At 42.2% G+C, this 19,575-nt stretch overlaps 1 protein-coding gene across 6 annotated transcripts in view; it reads left to right on the top strand.

Annotated features, from left to right (window-relative positions):
• Nucleotides 1-19,575, top strand: part of OSBPL3 (oxysterol binding protein like 3) — a 240,803-nt gene that overhangs the window by 211,658 nt on the left and 9,570 nt on the right. For all 6 annotated transcript variants that reach the window (XM_056519828.1, XM_056519829.1, XM_056519830.1 and 3 more), the window contains 5 exons: nt 4,849-4,936; nt 7,041-7,285; nt 8,521-8,658; nt 11,976-12,039; nt 18,921-18,999. In XM_056519828.1, coding sequence (XP_056375803.1) covers nt 4,849-4,936; nt 7,041-7,285; nt 8,521-8,658; nt 11,976-12,039; nt 18,921-18,999 — 614 coding nt within the window. The remainder of the gene's footprint in view (nt 1-4,848; nt 4,937-7,040; nt 7,286-8,520; nt 8,659-11,975; nt 12,040-18,920; nt 19,000-19,575) is intronic.

Raw genomic sequence — 19,575 nt, 5'->3', positions numbered from 1 at the left:
TTGATGAATAAACCATAAAAACAAGCAAGTACATGAAACCTGCTCTTACTGAGTGACAGACTAGTACAGAGGGAGAGAGGACCCTCTTATAAATCTGCAGGACAGTAAGTGTACATAGCGGTTGCTTACCATATATACTTGAGTATAAGCCGAGTTTTTCAGCACAATTTTCCGCGCTGAAAACGCCCCCCTCGGCTTTATACTCGAGTGAACTCTCCACCTGTCAATCCCTTCTCAGTGGTCTTCAACCTGCGGACCTCCAGATGTTGCAAAACTACAACTCCCAGCATGCCCGGACAGCCATCGGCTGTCCGGGCATGCTGGGAGTTGTAGTTTTGAAACATCTGGAGGTCCGCAGGTTGAAGACCACTGCGGCCTTCGTCATAAATCCAGAGCCCCCTTTATCCGGGCCAGCCTAGTGACGTTGCCTTGACGACGACGCACAGGGACGTCCGTGCGCAGCCGACGTACCGGCGCATGAACTTCCCTGTGCGTCATCGTCAAGGCAACGTCACTAGTCCGGGGCCGGCCCGGAGCAGAGAAGAGGGCCTTCCGGTGAAAATGGACAGCCCGGAACATCTAACCCTCCCCACCGGACGGTCCCTGCAGCATAGATGGCCCGGACCAGCTCACCCTTCCTTCCCACCAAGGGGAGGTGAGTAGAAAACTAAAGGGGGGGTCTGGATGATGACGAAGGCCTGCAGTGGTCTTCAACCTGCGGACCTCCAGATGTTTCAAAACTACAACTCCCAACATGCTCGGACAGCCAATGGCTGTCCGGGCATGCTGGGAGTTGTAGTTTTGCAACATCTGGAGGTCCGCAGGTTGAAGACCACTGATTGACAGGCGGTGATGATGAAGGGGGGGGTGATGACAGGGTGAGGATGACGGGGGTGTTAATGACGGGGGTCTGGATGAAGACAGGGGGGATGATGTATTTCCCACCCTAGACTTATAGTCGAGTCAGTAACTTTTCCCTGGTTTTTAGGGTGAAATTGGGGGCCTCGGCTTATATTTGGGTCGGCTTATACTAAAGTATATACGGTATATAGTTGTGTAGTGGAGGTAAAGAGATTGCTTGCTATAATCTTTGGTGGAGGTGAATTGTCAGGCTGCTATTGAAAGTTGGATGTGGGGAGTAAGATCCCGAATGTGGGGGATACATAGAAGTCTTAGGACGATAGGAAAGCTATGGAGGAGACATTAGAGATAGTGGTCTGGGTAGGACTAAAGAATACATGTGCTGAGAAATCAGGAGATTACGGTGGAAGTGTATGGTGGGGACCAGTTGTGGATCGGTGTGACCTGTGGTGCATGTTCCTATTGAACATAATGGACATGCATTGCATAATACATGCTAAACATATGCCGAAAAACTTAGTGTGAACATAGACTAGTACTTTTTTTTTCTCCAGATTTGTTAATTGATCTAATGAGAAGCACATGGCAGTAATTGTCAGTTACAGCAACAATAAGAATAAATAGTACTTCTTGCAAAATAACTTTGCTTGTTTCCTGTATGAGTCAGAATTCTGAGGAACATTTCCCTCATGTTGTGCTAAAGAAGTTAATCTTCAGAGAAGTCCTAAACTGCGATACAGTCGTTTTATCATGGCTAAGGAGATGTGACGTGACAATTTGCTGTGCAGAGCTGGTTCTATTAATAGTGCTGCATTTATATATGCCAAATATATCAAAATACCATTCCGTAGAGCTTATAGAAAGTCTATTGTGTTCTGTAATCAGAACAGACTCCCCACAGTCTTGTTTTCCCCCTTCCCGTCAATCCCATATTGTCCAGGCAAACTCTGTTGCTATGGAAACCCTTTGGAAAATTGTGGGAATGTTTATCAGTATACATTTTTTTGCGTAAATTTTGTTGGCTATATCATAACCATTTTAATGCTCTCCTTATGGTGCATATGGGCACTGTGCAACTTTTTTTCCTCAGAAAAGTTTCCCACATACTTTATGGCTGGAATTGCTTAAAATAATGTGAAATGAGTTAGAACTGTGAAACTTAAAGGGGTACTCCGCTGCTCAGCGTTTGGACCAAACTGTTCCGAACGCTGGAGACGGCGCCGGGAGCTTGTGGTGCAATAGCCTCCCCCTCACGACAACACGCCCCGCCCCCTCAATGAAAGTCTATGGGAGGGGGCGTGACAGTTGTCACGCCCCCTCCCATAGACTTGCATTGAGGGGTGGGGCTATGACATCACAAGCTCCAGCGTTCGGAGCAGTTTGTTCCAAACGCTGAACAGTGGAATACCCCTTTAAAGGCAGCCTGTCATATTGAACATGCAGCCCAGTCTGTTAGCATTATGTAATATAGGATTTGCTGAGCAGATTGATCTATAGTTTTGTGGAATTTCGTCAGTAGGACTTGCAATCTGGTTATTTAAATTTCTGCATATTCTAGTCTGAGGAGTCCAGAAGGCGGTCTTACCTAATGATTATGTCATGTACACTTATACAGAAAAGGTTGTCAATCACTGATGAGACCTCCCACTAGACTCCCACACCCGGAATAAGCAGATATTTGTATGAATAAATAACAAGTTCTATAGAATTTTCCCACAAAACTACATATGAATCTGCTCAGCATCTTCTGCTTTATGACATGATACAGTGTATTTAATGTGACAGGTTCTCTCTAAAAAGAAATCTCTAATTTTGAACACCAATTTACAGTTGGTGTTATAGTTTCATGCCTAAATAGTCCAATAGTATGGACGGGACCAATAAAAAGACTTTTGGCCAGCATGGTGCACTACATGTAGAAGTTTTCTGGCATCCTATAAAAGCCTTAGTTATGTACAGTTAGAATAGTAAGTATCCTCTCTCCTCATTGATGATGTGAGGGTGGATGTTTAAGGATTTTGCACATGTACGACCTCCATATAACATTGTGGGTTGTCAGTATCCTGCTGGGTACTGGTGTTTTCCTTGTATTAGTAAGTATGGGTCTTTTTCAGTGATGTGTTACAAAGTTTTGTTTCCAAGGGCAGCATATTAACTCTTTCCCAACATTTGATGTACATGTGCATTATAATGTTGGGAAGTGTGTCTAAAGTGAGCTCAGGAGCTGAGCCCACTTCATGCCGGCTGCTGTCAGTTGCTGGCATTGGAGATCAGTACATTGTTGGACGTTTAACTCCCTAGATCAGGCATAGGCAACCTTTGGAACTGTCTTGAACTACATCTCTCATGATACTCTTACAGCCAAAATGTAGTCCTAAACATCTCCAGTTCCGAAGGTTGCCTATGCCTGTCCCAGATAGTGACTGCATATAGTTATCTGGCATGTCCCAGATCTGTCTAGGTCCCATTCGGCTTTGCCAATTTCTGAAGGCCTTTGTTGCTGACGGCCTGTGAACTGTTAAAAGTAAATGATGCTTTACATGTTCTGAGCCCTACCCTTTTGTTGCAAGCACCATTCTGTCAGTTCTACTGCTCTGCTACCTGTGGAGAGCTTCCTAGGAGTCTGTATACAGTACAATACAGTAGTCAGGCAGCCTGGTAAGTCTAATGAATAATGTACAAGGCAACTTCTTACTAGATTGCTCCTTCTGTAACTCCTATATAGAGAAGACAAGTGCTGCCTCCACTCCATCAAAATACATAGAGAATGTTGCAGCAGGGAATCTGTGAACAAGGGTCTCTACATTCTCACTGGTTTCCAGTAGCAAGAAAAAAAGAATCTAGAGCAGTATATATATATATATATATATATATATATATATATATATATATATCTTTATAGACAAAAGGAAGCAGTGCAATATGTCTGATAAATGGAGAAGTGTAAAAAGGGGGACCAAAGGGGCGTGCTCAGCTTTATTGGTTGTGTAACAGACACAACTACTGTGAAGGTAGAGTATAGGTGGTGCAGCCTTCCGGATAGCACAGTTGTCCAGTAGAGAGAAGAAAACCGGCTATAGGGCCCAATCTACCAATCGGATAATAATAGATAATATCACAGGAATCTTTTATTGCAGAACCAAACACTACACGTTTCTGGGCATGGGAGCCCCTTCGTCATGTGTACTGGCATGCATGTAATGGCATACATGTACTGGCATACATGCACAACAGTGCACGTGACGAAGGGGCTCCAATGCCCAGAAAGGTGTAGTGTTTGGTTCTGCAATAAAACATTTTTGAGATATCATCATCACTATCTGACTCGCGAATTGTGCCCTATAGCCGGTTTTCTTCTCTCTACTGGACAACTGTGCCATTCAGCGGGCGTGGTTTCTGTGCCAACATCCGGAAGGCTGCACCACCTATACTCTACCTTCACAGCAGTTGTGTCTGTTACACAACCAATAATGCTGAGCAGGTCCCTTAGGTCCCCCTTTTTACACTTCAGACATACCCTTTATCAGACATATTGCACTTTGAGGAGCTCTGCTTCCTTTTGTCTATAGATATATACTGCTCTAGATTATTTCGGTCTTAGTAGGTTATGGTCCCTGAGGTGGGACCTGCATTAAATGTATTTATGGTATTTACTTTGGATACTCCATATAATTAAGATGGGAATACCTCTTTTAAAGGACTGTCTTACCAGGACATTGGTGGCTTATTGCTTGGTCATACTTCCAATGTTCCATTAGCCGGGGTACGGATATTACTCCTCCTGGAATAACTTTACTTTGGTCCCAAACTGCTATTTTTAGTTTTTCCTCGTAAAGTGCATTTTATTGGTTGGGTACACTATTGTTACATCTGGTGAAATGGAAAGTTTTCCTGTTATATGTCTACTGATCTCTTTGTCAGATATATGTCGGTCTTTGCTATCTATTGCACTTGGGAATTACTGTATGTCTTTCCTCCGTATCCTAGATCTCAGATGACGACTCGTATGTCAGCGATATAAGTGATAACATATCAGAGGACAATCTGAGTAATGACATTGACAGACAATCACTAGGTAAGTCTTCTGCTGAACTGTCTCATCATTTTTTGTCTTTTCCTAATAGTGACTATATGTACCTGAATTCAGCTCTATTCATCCAGTGATGTGAACTGAGCCTTAGGTGGATTTCCATGTTGCGGAACCCTTTTGAACATCTACAGCAGAGTGTGCCTCCAGCTGTTGCATAACTACAACTCCCAGCATGCTCGGACAGCCTTTGGCTGTCCGTGCATGTTGGGAGTTGTAGTTATGCACTCTGGTTGGTAAACACTAATCTACAGTAAATGTGGGATTTATCCAAAATTTCACTTTTTACAATATGGTATCTGAAACCTGAAGAATTAAACATGCTGGGGATTGTAAAATCGACATTGTGCCCTAAAATCCAAGCACTTTTCTATCTTCGACAATTTAGAGGAAATGCACCATACGTAAATGTGGCCTTTTGTCTCTTTACTCTTTGACTACTATTTGCACAATAGGAAAAGATTTCTTTTGACTAGAAATTTTATTTGCACATGAGCGAGGATTACAGGGAATGCAAATACCACTTCATTCTGGCCAAATTTTGGTGTCTGCAGCTAAACGATCTGTACATGGATATACTATTTGATCCTTATTGCAGTGTAATAGGCACTGACCCAGGAGCAATAACGACTGGCTGTAAGATACAGCTAATATGCCACTGCAATAGCCAGGATTGGAGATGACTGCTACATCTAAGGGTTCTTACAATATAAAGACCAAAAGAGAGACCAAACAACCACAATGTAAGTAACAAAAGGTGAACAAACTTTATTAAAGACACTATATATATATATATATATATATATATATATATATATATATATCATGTAAATTGACAGGTACCATAAAGACTCAGGAAGTAGAGATGAGGTAGAGGATATTAATACGGTAATATAGCACAAATATGCAAGCGCAAAGGTGCAGGCTAAGATATCAGGGATGATATACATAAGTCAGACAGGACAAAGGTCATTAATGAACTGCCACATGGCGCAGGTATCTACAGGAAACAAGTGGTGTTGTCTCCAGCATACACCTGCACCAAAGGGAAGGGCAAAGCGTAATAAATGCAGTAAAATACAAGTAAAAATACAATTGCAAAGTAGCAGCATATGACCAAGGCACCTGTAGAGCTCCTCTCACCTCAGACCCCGAACACGTTTTCGCATCTGATTGCTTCGTCAGGGGGCGTGGTGTTGTCTCCAGCATACACCTTCCCTTTGGTGCAGGTGTATGCTGGAGACAACACCACTTGTTTCCTGCAGATACCTGCGCCATGTGGCAGTTCATTAATGACCTTTTTCCTGTCTGACTTATGTATATCATCCCTGATATCTTAGCCTGCACCTTTGCTCTTGCATATTTGTGCTATATTACCGTATTAATATCCTCTACCTCATCTCTTCTTCCTGAGTCTTTATGGTACCTGTCAATTTACATGTTTTTTTAATATGTTTTTATGTATATTGTGTCTTTAATAAAGTTTTTTCACCTTTTGTTACTTACATTGTGGTTGTTTGGTCTCTCTTTTGGTCTTTATATTTTATGTTGACCACATAACATTGATTAAAAGATAGCCCCCTTTTTTTTTTCGGTAACATCTAAGGGTTCTTACCCCACGCAGGAAACGAGCGCCAATCCCATAGATTATTGTTTGTTTACACAGCCTATACAAGGCTGGCCAGAAGGGTTGCACGAATAATCGCTGAATCATTTACGCAGCCTTTCCGCAGATGCCCTATTATACAGGGAGATGTGTGGCCAACGACCATTGATTTTTTTGATGGGTTAAAATAACCCGATCATCCGATGAACAAGTGTTTGCTCATTCGTCGGCAGCCGTTCGCAGGCCCTATTACACAGGGTAATATTGGCTTGTTCGGGCCTCATGTAATAGGGCCATTAGGAGAAGTCTAAAATATTTACAAATTTTTTACTTCAGTTTGTGAAGAAGTAACGCAAAGTAGAGCTTTATGTAGCGAATGGATTTTTGTGGTAATCTTTTTTTTTTTTTGCCTTCTCTCTCTTCTTCCCCCAACTACCACCCCCCAACCCCTCCCCCCCCCCCCCCTTCCGATTTCCAATTTCATAGATGGGACTTCTGTGGTAGACGGTTTTCCAAAGCACCGAACGTGTCTTCCAGCTCCCTGTCCAAACACGAGTAATATCAGTTTATGGAACATTCTCCGGAACAATATTGGGAAGGACCTCTCCAAGGTGTCCATGCCCGTGCAGCTAAATGAGCCCCTCAACACTCTGCAGCGTTTATGTGAAGAACTTGAATACAGTGAACTTCTAGACAAAGCAGCGGAGACCGAGGACCCATTTGAAAGAATGGTACGATACTGACTGTTATGATCGTGTCTTTTAGTAATGTAAAAGGAGTACTCCACCCCTAGATATCTTATCACCTAGACAAAGAATAAGGGATAAGATCAAGGGGGATCTGGCCGCTGGGACCCCTCGCGATCTCCAGCCCAGCACCCTGGCGCTCTGAACATTTGTGTTCAGAATGTCGGTTTCAAGCAGCCTTGGTCGTGATGTCACACCCCTCCCCTCTATTCATGTCTGTCGGAGGGGGCGCGTCAGCTGTGTTTCCTTGACTGTAACTGTGTTGACTATACAAATGTAAATATGCTGCAAGCAATGTCTCAGGATTACACCATTCAAGCACTGTCCAGCTTCTGATGGAGGAAGGGAAGAATTTAAAGGGGTATTCCAGGAAAAAACTTTTTTTTTATATATATATCAACTGGCTCCAGAAAGTTAAACAGATTTGTAAATTACTTCTATAAAAAAATCTTAATCATTTCAATAATTATCAGCTGTTGAAGTTGAGTTGTTGTTTTCTGTCAGGCAACAGTGCTCTCTGCTGACATCTCTGCTTGTCTCGGGAACTGCACAGAGTAGAATAGGTTTGCTATGGGAATTTGCTTCTAAACTGGGCGGTTCCCGAGACACGTGTCATCAGAGAGAACTTAGACAGAAAAGAACAACTCAACTTCAATAACTCATAAGTACTGAAAGTATGAAGATTTTTTAATAGAAGTAATTTACAAATCTGTATAACTTTCTGGAGCCAGTTGATATATAAAAAAAAAAATGTTTTCCTGGATAACCCCTTTAAGAGGGAACCTAGCTCTTAGTGCTTACCAAAATTGATCTAAAGGCTGTCTTACGTAGGCCAATTGTTGGACAAATTAGTGTCAGTAGAAACACTCGTTCCCAATAATCGGCCCATATGAAAGGTCCAGCAAATGAGAAAACCCTTGTGGCAATTTTCCACAATTTAAAGGACCTTTAGAAAAAAGTTGTCCAAACCTGATGATTTCTGCAGGCCAATTTGCAAATGCATAGTGTGAGCCTCCAACAGATTTTGGGGGAGAGAAGGGTCAGACATGTTGGGTTTTAGCTACCCAATCCTTTTGTTTTTTGAGGATTAGCTGCCAACAGCTTAAAGTCATAGTTATTATAGTTCCAAGCTAGTTGCCCCAATAGTACACTGTTTTTATTGCATTTGTCTGTAATATGGTGGTTTCCTTGAGTTGAATTATTTTTCTTTTACATACTAGGTTTACATTGCCACCTTTGCAGTATCGGCATATGCGCCCAGTTTCTATAGGGCTGGTAGCAAACCGTTTAACCCTGTGCTCGGAGAAACCTATGAATGTGTAAATGAAGACAAAGGATTCCGGTTTATTGCAGAGCAGGTACTGTGTTTCCTTACCTTTCTGTTTCCTGAAGGGAAGATGTTAAAGGGGTACTCCGCTGCTCAGTGTTTGGAGCATACTGTTCCAAACGCTGGAGCCCACGCTAAGAGCTTGTGACGTCATAGCCCCGTGACGACTGTCACGCCCCCTCACATAGACTTGCATTTCGGCGGGCGTGGCGTGATGTCATGAGGAGGTGGGGCTATGACATCACAAGCTCCCGACTCAAGCGTTTCAAACACTGAGCAGCGGAGTACCCCTTTAAAGGCTGCTATACTGTATGTACTTCACGTAGTGATGGAAAGTATTGATCTACTAAACATTTATTTAGCCCTGTTCATTCGCACCTTTTCCTCCCTTAAGACGTCTCTCCTCATTTAAAGAAAGGTCCTTGGCCTATACGATTGACATCTTACCACTCAGGGACTGTAAACATGTGTGTTTAGGACAGTAATTGACATTTCCTACAACTTCATATTGATGTCAGAAAATAACTTACAGCTTGAATCATCATATGTATGTTTTTTTTAAAGCAGTATTTTATAAATTAACAGTAAAAGTATTGCTTTTTGTGAATTATATTTAGTAATTTAGCAATCCGTAAAAAACCAAGTGCTTTGATTTTACACCATAGCTGTCTTACAGACTGTATTTTAATTTGCTTCCACCAAGAGGATTTATACCCTGTGCCCTGTCAGGAAGCAGACAAGGTTTTTATTTGGCTCTGGTCTGCACCAGTCTCTTGGGCCACATATATTGTCAAGTCTACAGTTAGATTGGTGTCCTTTGGCGCATCTTGAAGCAGAGTCTAGTAAGTGCACGGTGCAGACATTGCGGAGCAGAAACAGTCAGTATTCTTCCTGTGCTACAGATAATTTAGTGGGGAGAAGTCGCTCAGCAGAGGAATACGTTATTATAAGGGCTTTGCTAGATGTGCTAAACCATTACATGACAGAACGATAAAAGAAACTCACAATGTTACTGTCTTAATGTCATTGATTCTTCTAGTGAAAATTGAAACCCCAAAGCTCCTTCACACATACTGCCATTGATTCACAGCAGCTAACGGTACATATAGGTCTGTACTTTTCGGAGTCTATTTCACATCACATAATGAATGTTTGCTGGGAACAGCACTCCGCGTGCACAGCAAATGTATGCCAAGGGGTCCATATACCATTAGCACCTCGACCCTTGATAAAGCCGGTTACAGCCGGCAAAACTTCGGGGGTATCAGTGCGTGATGTTTTAAACAGCAGCATTAGGAGCAAAATCAGGTAAATAATATGGTTGGATGTAATTAGAAATATCCCGAACGGAATTAAAAATGGCATCTCGGCTTGGAGCTATACATCCAACCATAATACAATTTGCCAATGGGAATGAGTATCAATAATTAACCCCTTACTGATCCAATGTTTGGGTTTATAATACACCTGATATTTTTGGTTTCTCACAATTTTTTATTACTTTAAACCTTTTAATAAAGATAAGTTTTTAAGATTCTAGGGTTCCCTAGTTTGGGAAATTTTAGTCCCGTGAGGGCGAAAGCCCGAATAGGAAATTGAGAGTCCATATACCTCAGGGACCCCAAAAGATTGTCTGCCTCCATTGGGCCAGCGTGTGTCAGTATGCTGCTTTTTGCTTTTTCAATATTGGATAGCATAGTAGACCCAGTAGGTACTATACAGTAAGTGTATGTTGTGCTCTTTGCAGTGAGATAACATATAGGACAACATATCCTACTGTGTGCCTATATAGTGGGATATGTTGCAGCTTTCTGTCATACGTATATATCGGGAGCTTTTCCAAAAATACATCAGACGTGGGCTGAAAATGTGATGCTAAGAGCCAGGCCATGTTGTAAAGCCTGTCATGGCTGTGGCTGTAGTGTTTACATACAGCTATGGGATTTTAAGAGCAAGGTTTTGGAGCAATGTTAGGGGGGGGGGAAGTAATCAAAACCTGTGTAGAGGAAGAGTGGTGCAGTTGCCCATTGTAACCAGATTGCTTCTTTTCATTTTCAAAAAGGTCTCTAAAAAATGTTGCTAAGGGCGACTGACTTCTCCACTTTGCCTCTAAACAAGTTTTCAAAAATCTCCCCATGTGTTTAGCTAAAAACCACACTTCGGGGGGAATTCATCAAGATGTGAAAGGTGGTCCTTTTGCGCAATTGTTCTTTTGTGTTTGACTTTTTGGTCCCTGTATGTCAAGTTTGGTAAAGTTCCCTTTATGCCAATAGCTGGCTAGTTAGATCATAGCTGGCATGGATTTCTAAGGCTGCCACACAGGCACATAGCGACCAATCACAGCTCCGGTTTCTTTTTACCAAAGCAATTTGTGAAATTTTTGTCTTAAACATCTTAAACAGGTTAATAAATCTCAGCCACAATGTCTATTTTTTGGGCCGTTTTATATCTCTTGCCAAAGAGTGATGTGTGAACAGAGCCTTAGGCTTAAGGGGGTAATACTATTGCTTCTAGCATATGAAAAGTATTTGTTGTTCAATAATAGTTTATACAATATTCCAATATACTTTCTGTAGGAATTTCCTAAAATTCTCCCTGGTTCAAAACGAAATCTCATTGTTCACTTACAGATGTTGAAAATCCATCCTAGTCTAACATAAGACTCAAGGTGGCCATATACCTCAGTTCAGCCATGATTGCCAACTTCAGCAGTTTGCCTTTCTCTGTGTGCATGGGAGCCTTGACTACCACGCACAATACCCCACCCACCACCGCCACCGCCACCGCTACTGCTACTGCTGTTGGATTTCGGATGCCCGACCCCTTCATTCCTCAAAAGAAACCCCATAGCTGTCTGACATGGGCTTACCCCTTGTTTCTTGTGTATGGGACCTGAAGAGGAAGCTGTTAGCGCAACAAACTATTGGCTGACTGCTATTAAAGGTTTATAGGGGTCTTTACACGTGTATAGCTTGTTACAATACAGAGCTCTAAAGCACATACTATAGCCGGTCCTGCACTTGTCCACCACATGATCAGGACAGATTTCCAACCTCTGAAAATACATTTTTTTTACTTCTGTTTACAAATGAATGGCAGGAAGCAAAGATTTTGTAAATGAAAAATTGATACAGAAACTACATTGGAAAACTGTAAAACTTTTTCCTATGCAAAAAAAATTAACTACACAAATACTATGAAACTATAGTAAACTGTAACAAACCGAAGTGGTCTACAGGATCTGCAATGGATAAGCTTTATTTGCTTACAACTGGAAAACCCTAAAACCATCATTATGTATTGTGTGTGAATCAATACATTGTTCTTTTTTTTTTTTTTTTCCCTCAGGTGAGCCATCACCCGCCCATATCTGTTAGTCATGCCGAATCTGACAAATTTGTGTTATACCAAGGTAAGTGTCTAACCTAGAAATCCTGACTTATTTTTAGAATTGTCTGTCTAAAATAAACAGAATTAACAAAACTCAGGTCAGGTTAAAGGGGTATTCCGGGCAAAAACATCTTATCCCCTATCGAAAGGATAGGGGATAAGATGTCTGATTGCGGGGTGGCCCGCCGCTGGGACCCCCACGATCTCCCTGCAGCAGCCCGCATTCTATGTGTAGCTGCGTCTGAAGTTTCGGAAACCTCAGGGCTTCCGAGACGGGGACATGACGTCATACCACTCCCCCTCCATTCATTTCTATGGGAGGGGGCGTTGCGGCCGTTATGCCCCCTCCAATAGAAATGAATGGAGGGGGCGTGGCGTCAAGTCACGTCCCCGTCTCGGAAGCCCCGAGGTTTCCAAAACTTGAGACGCAGCTATGCAGGCTGCTGCAGGGAAATCGCGGGGGGTCCTTTCGATAGGGGATAAGATGTTTTTGCCCGGAATACCCCTTTAACATCTATAACAGACCTTGAGCTTAGCCGCTTGCCGTTTCCAAGCAAAGTACTGATAACTTCTGTCACGCACATACCCAAAAATGTGTTTCCTTCTTTGTCAGAACATAACATATCAGAACATCAGTTTAGCTGGGTTTCCCCTTGAATTTTTTTTTTTTTACTCTTTACATCTTTATTATTTGTGTAGTACTTTATAGGGGTAGTCCGGTGAACTGAACTTATCAGACACCTATCCACAGGATAGAGGATAAGTGTCTGATTGTGGGGGTCCAACCATTGGACCCCCGCAATCTCCTGTATGGGGCCCTGTCTACTTTCTTGTCTTTGGCAAGCTGCAGCTGACTGGGCCATCACTTGGGCTTATCCAGAAAGATGGGAGCCGGAGTATACGGCAAGGACTGGTAAGTAGACGGGGCTCCGTACAGGAGATCACTGCTGGCCCCACCACAATCAGACACTCGCCCCCTATCATGTGGTTAGGGGATAAGTGTCTGATAAGTTCAGTTTCCCGGATTACCCCTTTAATGTATAACCCCTTCAACTTTTGACAACTTTGTCCCTTCAGTTAACATCACTGCATTCTCAACATTGGAGTGAAAACATAGATTTCATAGGTTTAGGTGGAAAAACCATGGAAAGGAGAAACTACCAAATATAGCCACTCCCTGTTCATTTCGTTTCATCTAGATCAGTGGTTTCCAAATAGCGTCCCTTCAGATTATGTGAAACTACAACTCCCAGCATGCCCGGACAGCCAACGGCTGTCCGGGCATGCTGGGAATTGTAGTTTTGCAGCAGTTTGGAGATCACTGATCTGATAACTGTAGTCTCTTATCCACATGTAAAGCAGGATACAAGTATATAATGTCAGCACCACCAGATACATGACATGATTCATCTGTTCTCACTGACCAGAATAGGAAACATGTTCAGACATGATAAATTGCCGTCATAAATCATAGCGATATTTCATGTTTGGCTGATATTTCCGTCTGCTTTTAATGGACCAGGTATCATCTTGGGATCCAGGATGTGCTCCAAATAGCATAAACTGTCTAATGTTTTTGGAAATGACAACTACAAATGGGATTTAGTGAGCAAATAACGATTGTAAATGGGATTTCAGATGCACATTACCAGTCAGTTATAATGGGCAGTGTATTATAAGAATACAGTACATAGTTCTGTTTACATTAGCTACATTTACCAGATAACTGAAACATTGTGCTTCATTCTTGTTTGTTAGAGTCCAAGGCTCCATAAAAGGGCTGGATGCTTGAATTTCATTATAATTCCCAGTTACACTTTAAAATAGTAATGGCATTCAGCAGACCCCTGAGTTGTAATGTCTGGCATCCATTTGTGGAGTCTGGCATTTCGGCTAAAAGAATAGTGTTGCAAGCAGTGCTATTCCTGCCCATTAACCCCTTAAAGGCATGCGCCGTAAATGTATGGCGCTGTTTAGCGCACAGCGCCGTACATTTATGGCGCGGCTGTGACGCAAGCGCAGGAGCTGCGCTCGCTACATTCGGGGCGGGTCCCGGCGGCTGTCAGGAGCCGCAGAGCTGCTGGTAATGGCGGACATCAACGATCACGCTGATGTCTGCCATTAACCCCTCAGGTGCCGCGATCAATACAGATCACAGCATCTGCTGCATTTAAAATGGCTGATCTGATCGCCCGCGGCACTGCCGTGGGGATCAGATCAGCCAAGATGGCAAACGGGTGGCCCCTCACCTGCCTCCGTCCGTTTCCCGGGGTCTTCTGCACTGATCTGCGATTCAGCAGACCAGAGCAGAAGATCGATGAGAATACTGATCATTGCTATGCCCTATGCATATCCCTGAACAGTATTAGCAATCTGATGATTGCTAGAAATAGTCCCCTACGGGGACATAAAAAGTGTAAAATAAATGTTAAAAAAAGTTTTTAAAAAAGTAAAATAAAAAAAAAAAAAATGTAACATTATAAAACTATGTAACTATAAAAAATAATGTTAATGATCCTCAGCGAACAGCATAAACATAAAAAAAATAAAAGTAATAAATTTCAGCTTTTTTGTCACATCAAACTGCAAAAAAATTAATAAAAAGTTATCAAAAAGTCACATATACACAAAAGTGGTACTAAAACAAACTGCAGATCATGGCGCAAAATATTAGCCCTCACTCATCCCTGAATACACAAAAATAAGAAAGTTAGAGGTGGTCAAAATAGGGTAATTTTAAACGTACTGATTTTGCAAAAAAAAGGTAAAAAATGTTTTAAAAGCAGTTCAGTAATAGAAATGTATGTAACCATGGGTATCATTTTAATCGTAATGACCCAGAGAATAATGAAAACATGTAATTTTTACCGTAAAGTGTACAGCGTGAAAACAAACCGCCCCCCAAATTAGCAAAATTAAGTTTTCCTAGACTGGACTACTCCTTTAGTTCTAATGGAATCTGTTACAACAGCTCCAAACAGATCCTTGGACACGAATGTGAACAGAACCTTAGTTAAAGGAGTAGTCCAGTATTGAAAAACGTAACCCCCTATCCTAAATATAGGGGATATGTTTCAGATCGTTGGAAAACTTAGGATAGGGGATAAGTTTCAGATCGTGGGGTGTCCGGTCGCTGGGACCACCCCCGCGATCTCCTGTACGGGGCCCCGGCTCTACGGCCAGATAGTGCGTGTCGACCACCGCACGAAGCGGCAGCCGAGATGCCCCCCGAAGGCAGTTCTCCGGCTCTCCCATAGAGTTGTATTGAGGGGGCATGTCAGCCGCCGCTTTGTGCGGTGGTCGACACGCCCCCTTCCTGCGAACTGCCGGGGTCCCGTATGGGAGATAGTGTATTGTTGGTTGGATCTGTGTGTATCAGGGAAATCCCCATTATGACATGTGGAGGAAATTTAAGGTCATGCGGCACTTTTTCATGTCTGGGTTTTCTCTGCTGTGTTGGCTTTTTGGTATTTTTATGGTATTTCTGTGCTAAAATATCATACTTTCTGCATTATCTAACGGTGGAATTTCACTACATGTGCATTTCTTCTGTATTGCAGATTATGTAAATGATACCAGAAGTTTGATTTTATTTGATGTATGGTATTCAGTGATCCCTCAACTTACAATGGCCTCAACATACAATAGTTTCAACATACAATGGTCTTTTCTGGACCATCGTAACTTGAAACCAGACTCAACATACAATGCTATGGACAGTCCAGATCTGTGAAATGCGTCACAACTGGAGGAACTGACCAATCAGAATTGTCATTCACTGGTAAATCACCTCTATTACTGAAGCATATGCACTGACTGGTGTCTGGTAGCGCCCCCTACAGTACAGGGAACCAGGGAACTACAAGTTCTGTACTACTCCTTACCTGTGCCAGGGTTAGCTGCTCCTTTGGACACCAAGTAAGGGCGGCTCCATTTGGGACACTGTGTGTACTGTACGGGACCCTGAAGAAGCTCCTGTCCTCTACATAAACCATTGTTTCCCAACCAGGGTGCCTCCAGCTGTTGCAAAACTACAACTCCCAGCATGCCCGGACAGCCGTTGGCTGTCCGGGCATGCTGGGAGTTGTAGTTTTGCAACAGCTGGATGCACCCTGGTTGGGAAACACTGACCTAGACAGTGATTTACAGCTCCCAGCAGATCTTTCTTACTTTTATATGTAAGGATTTGCTTTATCTATATTAGTTATCTACTTATTTTTCTTTAATTCTCACTTTTTCCTATTTTTGGATGACCTTTTGGTGGCTTCAGAACCAATTACCAGGTTTGCATAGAGTTATGGTCTCAACATACAATGGTTTCAACATACAATGGCTGTCCTGGAACCAATTAATATTGTAACTTGAGGGACCACTGTATATTGGTTGCTAGTTTTTACAGTGAGTACTCTGCCCTCTAGTGGTATTGTTTCTCCACATGAAACTCAGGTTCAATCATTTCTAATGAACTGTTTAGATGCCAAGTTTCTTATGCACTAGGTGGATTTCCTAAAGATAACAGGGGGATCCCTCTAAAGTGTACAATATGTATCATAAGGGTAGTACAAACCGCATACATGCTGCTGCTGATCAATGAGAGATTGACGCTGTCTAAGGTTGGATGGGGCATACATAACATTTTGCCTTTAAATATGAACACATGTAAAGGACCGAGCATAGACCCATCTATTAAAGGGAATCTGTCAGCATGTATACGTTTGAGCCATCAAAGTCAATGGGGGCCTATGCCTGTAACTGCATATATATAGGTTGGCACCCCATATGACCAATGTATGCATGCAATGTATCAGACTACTGTAAAACAGGGATCTGCCCATAGAGTGGGCTCCGACCACTCAGAGATGCACAATTTTCATAGATGGCAATGTATTTCCGAAGACATTCCGTCGGGGGTCTGGAAACTCTGTTGTGTGAATGGTGCAAAAGAATCCAATAGAGAACAATGCTGCTGCACCATATATGAATAGGCCCTTAGGGTAGGGTCACACACGTGGCAGCCCAGGTAGGTTTGGAGGCGGAGCCAGCGCACCAACATCACTGTGATGCCTCATTGTGCACACTGGGCTGCCGCCAGGTAACCCTGTGTGTCTGCTCATAGGAGACTACGCACTGTATTTTCTGCTGCACAGCTTATTTTGCGCACAGTAAAATACACTGTTTATACGCAGTGCATTACCCTACCCTTAGGGTAGGGTCACACGTGCCAAATCTTGCTGCGTATTTGCTGCTGCGTATATTCCTACATACTGAAGTCAATGGGTAACAAAATCAGCTGCAGATTTTGCTACCCATTTACTGCAATGGGTAAGATAATACGCAGCAGCGTGATGCTAACTAGTCCTGTGAACTAGCAGTCCAGCATATTCATGAGTTAAAGGGGTATTCCAGGAAAAAAACTTTATTTTTTTATATCAACTGGCTCCAGAAAGTTAAACCGATTTGTAAATTACTTCTATTAAAAAAAATCTTAATCCTTCCAGTAATTATCAGCTGCTGAAGTTGAGTTATTTTCTGTCCGACAACGGTGCTCCCTGCTGACATCTCTGCTTGTCTCGGGAACTGCACAGAGTAGAAGAGGTTTGCTATGGGGATTTGCTTCTACTCTGGACAGTTCCCGAGACAGGTGTCATCAGAGAGCATTTAGACAGAAAAGAACAACTCAACTTCAGCAGCTCATAAGTACTGAAAGGATTAAGATTTTTTTAAATATAATGAATTTTTTAAAAATCTGTTTAACTTTCTGAAGCCAGTTGATATATAAAAAAAACTTTTTCCTGGATAACCCCTTTAATGTCTTTCCCTGCCATCTTGCTGCTGATTTACCAGCTTTTACTATATGCACATCTATGCATAGAAGGCAGTAACTGAAGCTCAATAATACACTGAACTAGTAGATCAGTGTTTCCCAACCAGGGTGCCTTGAGCTGATGCAACACTACAACTCCCAGCATGCCCGGACAGCCAAAGGCTGTCCGGGCATGCTGGGAGTTGTAGTGTTGCAACAGCTCAAGGCACCCTGGTTGGGAAACACTGTCATAGATCATAGTGCTGGTAACATGCTGCATTGAATAGACTGTTTCACTACCCCATAGTCACAGCACTGACATCCAAGAGAAAGCATAAACGTGGTGAATAATTCCCTTTCACTGGAAGCCATAGGGAGAGTTAGGAAAAAAAAACTGCAAAAAATCATAATCTTGCATAGTGGGGGTAGAAGGTGGCTTACTTATCACCACAAATCCGATTATACCAAAAACAAATAAGGGAGGACATAGCTAATCATTTGAATCTCAGTATTGACACATTTCTAATGCTTCTTCTTGCAATGAGTGAGAATTCTAATTCTGCTTGTATAAGAAATAACTTAAAGGGGTACTCCGGTGGAAAACTTTTTTTTTTTTAAAATTAACTGGTGCCAGAAAGTTAAACAGATTTGTAAATTACTTCTATTAAAAAAAATCTTAATCCTTCCAGTACTTATTAGCGGCTGTATGCTCCGCAGGAAGTTCTTTTATTTTTTTTATTTCTTTTCTGTCACGACCACAGTGCTCTCTGCTGACACCTCTGTCCATTTTAGGAACTGTCCAGATGGGGATTTGCTCCTGCTCTGGACAGTTCCTGACATGGACAGAGGTGTCAGCACTGTGGTCATAACAGAAAAGAAATCCCAAAAGAAAAGAATTTCCTCTGTAGTATACAGCCGCTAATAAGTATGGGAAGGATTAAGAATTTTTAATAGAAATTATTTACAAATCTGTTTAACTTTCTGGCACCAGTTGATTTAAAAAAAAAAAAAAAAGTTTTCCACAGGGGTAACCCCTTTAATACCATATGTATTCTAGTTCTCTGTCACATACGTTTTCTTCTTTTTTTTTTATATTTCAGATATTCGGTGGAAAAATAAATTTTGGGGTAAATCTATGGAGATAGTCCCAATTGGCACAACACATTTGCTTCTGCCAGCGTAAGACACATGGTTATATACTGTTAATGCTGTAGACCAGTGTTTCCCAACCAGGGTGCCCCCAGCTATTGCAGAAATACAATTCCCAGCATGCCCAGACAGCCTTTGGCTGGTCCAGGCATGCTGAAAGTTGCAGTCTTGCAACAGCTGGAGGCACCCTGGTTGGGAAACACTTCTGTAGACTGTTATTGAGCTGTGATCACAGGGATATATTTAAAACTGCCTGCAGAAAAAAAAGGCACATGCCTGATGAAGCGCACATGCGCGAAACGTGTTGCATACTGGGAATAAATGTTTTACTGTCTCCACATTGTACGGTCCTTCAGCGCCTGAAGTCCACCTTCCTTGGAGGTTTTTGTTTTTCTAAGATCATAAAGTGGTTTGGGGTCGGCTCACATCATGTGCAGTTTTCATGTGTTGTCTTATTTAAAGTGCATTTAGAGAAATATTGCCACGAAGCAAAAGTGACTTTACCCATAATCACAATGAAAGGTGTTTTATATGGATTTGAAGTCTGCAGGTCATAATGACATGTTGTGTTTTTACCTCATTTTTTTAGTTCTTTTTTCTACCATG

Source organism: Hyla sarda, chromosome 5 (genome assembly GCF_029499605.1).
Source record: "Hyla sarda isolate aHylSar1 chromosome 5, aHylSar1.hap1, whole genome shotgun sequence".
Lineage (NCBI taxonomy): Eukaryota > Metazoa > Chordata > Amphibia > Anura > Hylidae > Hyla > Hyla sarda.
This window is presented reverse-complemented; position numbering and strand designations above follow the sequence as displayed.